The sequence below is a fragment of the Mustela nivalis genome (genome assembly GCF_964662115.1).
Source record: "Mustela nivalis genome assembly, chromosome: 7".
Lineage (NCBI taxonomy): Eukaryota > Metazoa > Chordata > Mammalia > Carnivora > Mustelidae > Mustela > Mustela nivalis.
The window spans coordinates 52,800,718-52,811,559 of NC_139026.1; the positions used below are offsets into that span (position 1 = coordinate 52,800,718).

The 10,842-nt window shown below is 37.1% G+C and overlaps 1 protein-coding gene across 1 annotated transcript in view; it reads right to left on the reverse strand.

Annotated features, from left to right (window-relative positions):
• The window catches only part of LOC309870227 (uncharacterized protein), a 6,399-nt gene extending 2,842 nt beyond the window's left edge, over nt 1–3,557 (reverse strand). The window contains exon 1 of the mRNA XM_082742420.1: nt 3,369–3,557. Within this exon, the coding sequence (XP_082598546.1) occupies nt 3,369–3,432 (64 nt within the window). The 5' untranslated portion in view covers nt 3,433–3,557. The remainder of the gene's footprint in view (nt 1–3,368) is intronic.
• Nucleotides 3,558–10,842: the final 7,285 nt, after the last annotated feature.

The window sequence follows — 10,842 nt, forward strand, 5'->3', positions numbered from 1 at the left end:
GAATGGGAGATACTGGCTTCCAGTTATGGAATGAGTAAGTCTGAGTAAATTGTGGGGATGAGAGGCAGTGCATAGGGATTATAGTCAATGATATTGTAGGAGCACTGTATTGACAGATGGTAGTTACACTTGTGGTGAGTGTGCATAACATAAAGGGATGTGGCAGTGCTGTGTTGTACACCTGAAAATAATGTAACGATATGTGTAAACTATGCTTTAAAAAAATAGTTGAACTAAACTATAGTGATATAAATCAGAAAAGTAATTGCTTTTATGTGTGTAGGAAATGTAATTTGTCCAGAAAGAAACACAGGAAATTTCTAGGGTGATAGAAAATTTCAGGGGTGCCTGGGTGGCTCAGTCATTTGAGCATCTGCTTTTGGCTCAGTCATGATCCCAGGGTCCTGGGATCAAGTCCCCCATCAGGCTCCTTGCTCAGTGGGGAGCCTGCTTTTCCCTCTTCCTCTGCCTGCTGCTTTCTCATTCTGCCTGTCAAATAAATAAATTCTTTTAAAAAAAGAAAATTTCAGTGTTGGTTGGAATTTTTATAATTCATTAAACTGCATATTTAAGATTTGTGCTTCCATTGTACATAAATTATACCTCAATTAAAAATATGTGAATAAGGAGTCAGATATTTGAATTTTCCAAGAGAAGTCAAAATAATAGAAGAAACATAACAACATTAAACAACAAATGGTATGTGGAAGTTAATTATTTAATTTACCTTCCATATAATGCTGAAATAGAGTAAAAAATTTGATTTCACCAATAAGAAATATTTTTGTGGAATATGAATCTCATGTGAATGATGATTCTTAGTTTAAAGAAAACTAGAAGAATATGTGTTTCAGAATATAAATAAATAATTGAGGAAGAAGTGGAGTGGATTCTGTGTCCAGAGTCTGAGTTTGATTTTTGCTAGGATGAGCTCTCAGGATTTTTAAAATTTGGCCTCACGAGAAATCCATATTTCCCTATTACGTTCTCAAAACCTGAAATGTAAAATGGCCACTTGCATGATATTAGAGTTTACCATACAAAATAGCTTCAAATGCAAACAGACCCCATTTTTCAATGTGTATGACCTTCATAATTAAAAGGATGTTAACAGAGAACATATCTTGAATTTTTTTTGTTTCTTTGCCTTAAACATTTCTCTGAAGTCAAACTGAGCAAAGAGATGTGTTTTCTTTCATTGTTTATTGGTTGCCAATTCAGTTTTTGCTGCTGGGGATTGTTTTTCCCAGTGTAGGTCTGCATTCAGATTTTGCAAGAGAAGCCTTTATCAAGCCCGTATCTACTTCTATTTCTCACAGCTTCTCAAAGCAAATCTTCCTTTTTTCCACTAGTCGATCACCGGAAGCAGCCCTTGGTAGGTAGGGTAACAAGTTCAGAGCTGTCTGTCTAGTTTCACTTCTCCCCATGTGAGAGTCAACCATGCCACTTAGACTCAATGAAGCAACAGTTCTGGTTCCTTAGCGCCCACGAACCCATCTGGATAGCTCATGGACTCAGAGACTAGACCAGTCTATTGGCTTATCCAGTGGGTAAGCTGTGGACATGATTCTCAGACTGTACATTTGTTTTCCATTCGTGAGGGCTATTGTTACTCACAGTTTGACTTATCACCTAGGTGACAAAAACTGCCCCAACAGCAAACTTCCGCTCTGATTATGGTCCTTGTTCACTAATGAAGAAACTGAAAATAGATCCACAGTTGTATATTGAGACATCCAGAAGTGATGCTCAAGGATTGTTCATACTAATAAAGCAGCCACAAGAGCAGCATAAACTAAACATTCAGCAGGAAATTGGATGAACTCAGAAAAAGCTGAGGATCCCTGAATTAGGTTCTTTCGACTATGCTCTCTGTTTATTGAGTAGTTTTATTATTATATTATATTACATAATAGATACTGTGTTTTATTATATATATTACATTATTGTAGTATATATTATTATATACATTTCTGCTTTTCAACAGCTCAACTGGGCCATAAAAGTATGGTTACCTAGCCACCAGAAATCTCTGTGGCTTGTAGTTGCTATCTACAGTCGATTCTGTGTTCTTAGGTAAAAGATGGGTTTTTCAGAAGTGACTGATGTCTTTTTAAAGTAAATCAGTCTAAGAGACACACTCACAAAATAATCCCTTCCTCCAGATTGTTCAGCTCTGCTGTTCGTAACACACCCCTTTATTTCTGGATAACTTTGCTTATAAGTAAACTGTCTGTGCCACATGCTAGTGTTTTGGAGCATCTTATTAATTAGAGAGGAAGAGATAGAAACAGAAGAAGTCAAGAAAAGATCACAGAAACATATTATAGGAGAAGCAATGAGAGCATTCTAGTAATAAGAAGTAGAACAGATCTGTGGACAGAACAGATGAACAGAAAAGAGGAAGATTAAATAGCTAAGGTGATCTTATTTTGATGTATTTTTTTTAATTAATTTTTTATTTTTTATAAACATATATTTTTATCCCTAGGGGTACAGGTCTGTGTGCTTGGATGAGTATGAGTATGTTGATGTATTTTGATGAAAAACAAAAGAAAGGAAGAACCACGTATGATTCGCATAGAATTTGAAGCCCGAGATTGAAAGGGGGAAACAGAATGATGCAATGAAGGGTTCCGAAGAGTTCCATGAAGATTACAGAAAACAGAAGTTTGTATTTTCAAGAATTTTTCATGACATTCTCCTAAAAAATTACCTCCAGACATGGTTAATGTTCAGATTAATGTATTCTTTCAAAGATTGGAAACCCTCATTCCCAGCAACTGGAGGGTGCTGTCATGGGAACCCAAGCTGAAGCAAACGGAAAGCATACAAGAATGCAAGGTGAAGACAATGAGTGTAATTGGTTATGGGGAAAACCATTGCTCTAAAGAGGGGCAATGCTTCCCAAAGCATTGGATACGGGAAAAAGGTGGTGAACACACGTGGTAGGCCAGTGCAGGGAGTATTCTAATTAAATCTGAAGAATTGATGTGATATAAACTGAAACAAAAACATATTTCTAACGATCTTCAGAAATCCACCTTTGTGATTTCTCTCAAATCTCAGGTATCCTGTCTTCTCATGGATAGAGAAATATTTACTTTTTCTCATTTTCTCCTTTACCTGGACCAAAGTAAATCATAATCAAATGTTTCTAAAGACAAATGCTCATTAAAAAAAGTACTGCTAATATAAGAGGACAGAGGGATAGATGATAGATGACAGACAGTTAGATGATAGATTGATGTGTGTGTGAGAGAGAGAGTGAGAGAGAGAGAGAGAAAGAGAGAGAGAAAGAGGGGTGACAGGTAGATGTGTGTGAGAGAGAGACAGACTGACCAATGTATAACAAAGGTCTGACTTACTTTGCTGTCCACCCTCTGGATGCAAGGAGCTGTTCTCTGTTATGGAACAATCTTCAGAATTCATCTTTGTTCTAGTCACGATTCCTTGGTGAATCCCAGGCCAAGCCAGTTTAGAGCGAAAGTTTTTGCTGAAGCTCTAGTTGAGTCTCTTGAGTCTATGACCTATCTCAGCCTTTATATTCCGTTGTATTGTCTCCACCCTCTTCCTCCTGCCTCCTAACCACTCAACTACATCAGTTCTCTTTAATTTATGCTCCAGCGGCCCAGACAATTCACAACGTGTTATTGTGGTGAGCTGTGGGTTTTCCCTGTTGTCTGCAATGTGCTTTCTCACAACTGTAGGTGTAGCATGAAGAGACTAGCGGGGTTTTCCCAGGATCTGAGACATCCTTCTTTAAATTTGTGAAAAACACAAATAACTTAGGAGACGACATATTAAGTAAAGAATGAAAAGTTAAGGATTCCTAACTTTGAGGTGGAAATAATTTGGAGAGTAATTATTTCCCTTGGAAACTCATTCCTTTATTTAATTAATTACTAGTATTTATTGAACATGCGGTATGAACCTGACACTGACTGGGGTGAGAGGATTTACTGTTCAATGAGAATTTTAAGATCTCTGTCCTCATGAATCTCTCTCCACTCTGGAAGAATTTTACTTCGGAAACTATCAATTGGCTGTCAGAGGGTTATTGTTCACTTCTTCCCTAAGGACTAGTTCCTTTAAGGTATCATTTAGTACATACTTGCTTTAAGGAAATAGAAACCTTGTGGTCTGGAACTTCCTTTCTATGTTCTAAAATTGTTTATCTTAAATTATCTATTTCATTTATCTCCTGTTAACTTTTTGGTCATATTTGACTTTCATTTAGATTACCCTAATTTGTCCTAATATCTTATTCTTCTCGGAATTTTCCCTATTTTAGGTTATTTTCCTGTATCTCTGAGGTGCCAGACATTTGGAGTGTGATTATTATAAAAAATGTATTGCCATAGTATCAATACCATCCCAATGAGCAATGAAGGCAGAATGTGTGGTGATTTAAGGAGGGAATCAAAATGTCACTCTGGTTACTGATATTGCTGCCAGAATTTTCATCATTAATAGCACCTCTTTAAAGACTATGTGTTTTCAGATTAAAGCCTTTGTGGAAGTATTGTACCTAAGTGGGTTGGGAATTATCATCGACCACAGCTTAGTTTGGCCATAGTATTTATTTGTTAACCTAAGACATGTTGAGGTACATGTTGGTCTTAAGGGCTCTTTTTGCTTCCACTCCACTTTTTCAGTCAATTTCCTACACATAAGAGCAAGAAGGATTGTTTTACAATTAAGTCGTATCACTTTGGTGAGATGTTCATCTCTTCCTCTCCCAACCCCGTCCCCACCAAAGGCTTCTTATCAAAATTACCATAAGATCCGAAGGCCTTCTTACAGTTGAGAAGGTCCATGATTTAGCTACCTCTCCTGCCATTTTCTTTATTAGTCACTGTCTTCTTCAGCTGTAACCTCTGCTATACCACAAAAATGTCAAGCACATCCTCGTTATAGTCTTTGTATCTTCTCTAAAATGTTCTTCTTCCATCTCCTGGCAGGTCTTCCTCTCCCTTCAACTCACTTGATTCACTATTCAACTGTCATTTTCCCAGAAAGGTCTTTACTTACCTTATCTATGTAAGATAGAACTTCATGTTCTATACCACTGTGTACCTTTACCTTTCTTTATATGACTTGGTGATATCTGATATTATAGCATTGTTTATTGTCTACTTTCCCTACTAGACTGTAAGCTGCTTGGGGACAAGAACTTCTTCTGACTTGTCCCTTCTGTGTCTCTAACACCTGACATAGTAACTGGAACCTGGTACGTACTCAGTACGTACAGTACATACAGTACAACAATGCATTATTGAATGCGTTGAGTAAATAAATATGAACTAATGATTCAGATTATATGTATAAAAACAAAATTTCTAAACTGTAGTGTGCTACTTGGGGACGTATGTAGGATTATAGATGGCCACTGGATAGCAAGTGTACACTTGAATATTGCGATGAGTGATGGAAGGGTCAAGTTGGGTACTTATGGGAAACAGCTGATACTTTTGCTAATTTTTGGGGGTGAAAGCAACTTAGATCAGATCTGTATTTTCTTCTAAATTTGGGACATCTGGATTAATGTCCACATTCTGATACTAATCCCATACCCTATATTGTGAATAATGCATGGGAATGGGACAGTATAGGAAAATCAAAGGGGACTTAATTCCTATAAGGCCACAGGCCTGAGGCAAATGTCTGAGGTTAAAAGTTTCCATATTCTTAGAAACAAATACCTGCTTCTGGGAACGCAAACAAATGAGAAATAACAGCTTTTAGGGATTAATGGTGGCCTGGGCAAAATTAGAAGTCACAATTTAGTCTGTTTGCACAGGTATTTATACTTTCTTGGTGCCCTAGGAGAATGTTGACTGTGGAGAAAGGTATCCTGTGATTGTCTCATATCCATTGAAAAGTAAAGACAACAGATGACCATGGGACTGAAGGATGCTTCCCCACTCCCAGGCCCTCCTTTGGAAGAGCGCCTTTATAAGCCTTGCACTCTACCCCTTTGGGGAGCGATATTCCTCCTTCTTGTTGATTCCCTTGTATACAAGCCATTTCTCATAAACTCTGCCTGGCTATCTTTGTCTGGTGTCCAGTGTTCATTTTTATGACACTGAGGCTCAAGAATGGTTCTAGGGGTCTGGTAACAGGATAATAGAGCACTTAGAAATCTGCAACAGTATTTGAACTCTCTCAAGTCTCTCTATAAAGAGATAGAAAGAAAGTATCTTTACACACACTGGTAATCCTTGCCTTGCATGTTCTCCACATGCAGAGCAGTTTTCAACAGCTCCTTGGACTATCCTAGGCATCGTGTTCCAGTATAACCACTAATTAATGTGGCTTTTCCCCTCTGATGATGCCCATATTTGTGTGAAAAACATAACTTTCTTAGTCAGACACTAATTATTTTTGATATGAATATTCAAGAATAATTAGGCTAATAAGCATTATTAAAAAAGTATAGATTTTACAGACAAATAATCATTTTCCATGATTTTCCCTCTTACTCCCTATAAGTCACTATGCTGACTTTTTCCTGTTTCTTGAAAAAGTTGAATTTATCTTAATTTTATAAAGTGTGTTCTTGCTCTTGTTCTCTCCACTTTCGGATTTTCCATGGCTGACACTTTCTTCTGATTTATGTTACCTCACATGTCACCTTCTCAGTAAGAACTTCTCCAACCCCCTATATAAATTACCTCCCATCGGCCACAACTTATTACCTCACTCTCTTGTTGAATATATTCTTGTCTGAAATTTTGTAGCTCATTAGATATATGTGTATGTTTAGCTCTATAGTTTTAAAAATGATCATTATTGGGGCACCTGGCTGTATAAGTTGGTTAAGGTTAAGTATCACTTGGTTTAGGTTAAGTATCGGTTGGTTAAGGTTAAGCATCTGACTCTTGATTTCAGCTCAGGTCATGGTTTCAGGGTCATGAGATCAAGTCCCACATCTGGCTCTGTACTCAGTGGGGAGCCTGTTTAAGATTCTCTTCTTGTCCCTCTGTCCCTCCCTGCTCACACACTTTTTCTCTCAAAAAATAATTATCATGATTATTATTATTTCCTTTACTAGAAAGTAACATCTTTAAGAGCAGGGGCATGGCTAACTTATTCAGCAATGAATCTCTAGGATAAAATAGTACCAAGAACACAGAAGGAGTTCAATAAATATTCATTGGGTAGATACCTGACAGAATGTATGTGAATATCAGCTCAAACATTCATTAACTCTGCAGCTCCATTGAGCATTGGCTTTGTTATCTGTAAATTAAATTAATAGCATCCAACTTATAAAGTTTAGTGAAGAAAAAATAATAAACTAGAAAATTAGTGTTCTACTATGGTGTTTGGTATATATTATGCATTTAATGATGTACAAAGGAATCGGTTTGACATAAGTCATAAAAAGGGAAATTTTTGAATTTGATGTAGAAGATAAAATTAAGAAGTCACAGCATTCTTGCTGCAATGATGCAATGTGGCCCGTGTCTGTCTAGGACACAGGCAGAGGAAGTTGCTGTCTCCTAGGTCCACCTCTGACAGTGATCATGATACTAAGACACTTGTCTGTGTGCTCAAGTCGTCTTGTTTCTTCAGCCATAGTCAACTTAATGGATATTAAGTGTATATATTTTTATATGCTAATATTTATAAACACATTTACATATATATGTGACATCTATTATATACTGCATATGTGTAATATGTACTATATATATAGACCACTGGGCACAGAAAAATGATAATGAGATCTTATTTTAAGAAAATAAATATCTGGGGGCACCTGAGTGGTAAGTCAGTTAAAGGTCCAACTCCTGGCTTTGGCTCAGGACATGATCCCAAGGTCGTGAAATTGAGCCCAATGTTGGGCTCTGTGCTTAGCCCAGAGTCTGCTTGAGATTCTCTCTCTCCCTCTGCCCTCCCACATAAGTTCTCTCTCTATCTCTCTCTCTCACTTTCTCTCTCTCTCAAATAGATAAATCTTAAAAAAAGAAAATAAATACCTGTAAACATTATAACATTGATCAAAATCTGTTACCTTTTTCTGAAGTAATTTTTCTGTTTTTATGGGAGCAGCCAAAGTATTCTATTGAAATAACACTTGTATTGGTGGAAGTAGGCAGCCTCTACAAACATAAAAACGAGTCAAATTACCGAGAACATATGCCATCTATGAGCCTTCTAGGTATCCACCAGATCTCCTGCTATTCAAGTCCTTGACAATAACCTGAACTTCACTGCAAAATTAATATTTTTCCATGGACCCTAATCTGCTTCCCCAGTCATTTTTTTTTTTAAGTGTAAGAAACCTCCCATAGATTTGAGAAAGCAATCAACTGAGATTCACATAAAGCAGTGGAAGAACAATGAATGAGGTTTGCCCAGCCCAGTTCTGGTTGACACTTGTCCTGATGTCATTATGAAAAAGGGTGCCACTTCACTCACCAGAGTGTCTTACAATATACAACAAATTGTATGTTCATATTACTAATCAGTATTTGTTAAATCAAAGAAAGGTGTTTCTACATGTGGAGTTATAGTAAATAGGACAAAGCCAAGTGTAGAGAGTCAGGATGCAATGCAGGAAAGATTTTGGGGTCAGGTTTTTCAGTTGCCCCTTATTCATCTAAATATGGAAGCAAGCTTCCTGTGTGGTTAGCCCAGATGCATTCAATTCTCCAAAGCAAAGAAACACATGAAGAAAACTAAAGAAACAAAACTAGTGCAACTAAACTTTTTTCAATCTCCTATATACATAACAACGTATGAGTATACTTTCAGTATACATGCATAGCATATCAAAAAGTTGAGGGATATCCACAGGCAGAGATTATCATTAACATTTCATAGTTCATTTGAGAAAAGTGAGGCTTAGAGAAATTAGTGTCTGGACAAATTTGGAAGAAGCCACTCAGGACACCAGAAGTCAGTGCAGCTCTTGACCTTATATGAAGAATCCGGGGCAAGGTCCCAGAAAGGAAATGAAGTAATATGAGCTAGATGCAAAGTGATGCAGAGAAGACAGGATGTACAGTCCTTATCAGACAGCAGCTCAGGAGGACGCTTTTGGTAGCACACGTTCATAGGGACCGCAAACTTCCGACCTAAGACAATTTCCGGAGACAAAGTGTTCATCATTTTCTTTTTTCCTGAAACTTCTTTTTTCTTTCAATGGGTGAATTAGGTTTCTGAATGGCTTTTAATCTTGGAAATAAAACCTTTAGTTTTTAACATTTTGTCTCAAATTAGTATAAATTATGCAAGTTGGTAAAATTTATTTTTAAATCACAGGTGTGCATGTACTTTCTAATTGCTTACTGTAAAGGGTCAACACAGGTAACCTTGAGTAAGTGGGGGAATTTCCAATTCTCAATACTTTCCAATCTTCTTTGCCCGCTGACTTTTCTCTTTGAATTTTTTGGAAAGTATGAGTCGTTATAGTTCTTTTCCCTGACTTGAAATAGTGAAGGTTAAATACAGTGTTCACATATACATAAACTTGGACTCTGAGAAATTTGGCTATTTTTGAAAGTAGAAGATGTAAAAGAACTGTAACAAAGATGAGATATAATGCATAACCATATCTTAGTACTTTACAGAAATTAGTCCCAGGCTTTTCTACAAGTAAATGTAGAAAACACTTTGGGGGAATATTCTCAAAAACAATAGTGTAGAAATGGCAAATGTAACATAGAAATTTTAGACAAGTCAAGGCTTGGTCCATTAAGTGATTTAAAATATATCCATTTGGGGGCATTTGGGTAGCTCAGATAGTTGAGTGATGGATTCTTGATTTTGGCTTGGGTTGTGATCTTGAGGTCCTGAGATCAAGCTCCCAGTCCCTGCTTAATGGGGAGTCTGCTGGGGATTCTCTTCCTCTGCCCTTTCCCCCACTTGTGCTCTCTCTCTCTCTCTCTCTCTCAAATACATAAATATAGCTTTAGAACATAAGAAGCCACATTTAAAAATTAAAATAATGTATCCATTTATATTTGAATCTTGATAGATGCACAATGAATTTGGACAGAACTACTTATACCTCTTGTAGATCTCTTTGCACCTGCTCACATACTGGGAGAAAAACCTGCAGGTAGAAGACATTCAGGAATTGTTACCATTCTTTTGCCCGATCAATCTGAAGTTTAAATGAATTTAAAATTTTTTTTTTTTTTTAAGATTTGTACTTATTTGAGAGACAGAGAGAGAGAGAGAGGAAAAAACACACGAGTGGGGAGGGGCAAAGAGAGAGAATCATCCAACAGATTCCCCCCTGGAGTCCTATTTAGAACTCAAACTCAAGACCCATGAGATCATGACCTGAACCCAAACCAAGTCAGTAGCTTAACTGACTGAGCCACCCAGGCACCACTAACATACTAAAATATCTCTTCCTTCCTTCCTTCCTTCCTTTCTTTTTCTTTCTTCCTTTTCTTTCTTTCTTTCTTTCTTTCTTTCTTTCTTTCTTTCTTTCTTTCTTTCTTTCTTTCTTTCTTTCTTTCAAGATTTAATTTATTTATTTGACAGAAAGAAGACAGCAAGAGAAGGAACACAAGCAAGGAGAGTGGGAGAGAGAGAAGCAAGCTTCCACTGAGCAGGGAGGTCAATGTGGGGCTTCATCCCAGGACCCTGGGATCATGACCTAAGCAGAAGGCAGATGCTTAATGACTGAGCCACCCAGGCATCCCACATTAAAATATTTCTGATGGATTGGGTTGGTCTTTACTGAGGCAAGATGTTAGGAAAGGAAAATGGAGACCCTTAAAGGGAATTTTCCAAATGTAGGAGAAGTCAAGGCAAACATAAAAAATCATAACATTGTATTATGAATAATTTTAGTCTAACGTAGATGACAATGTA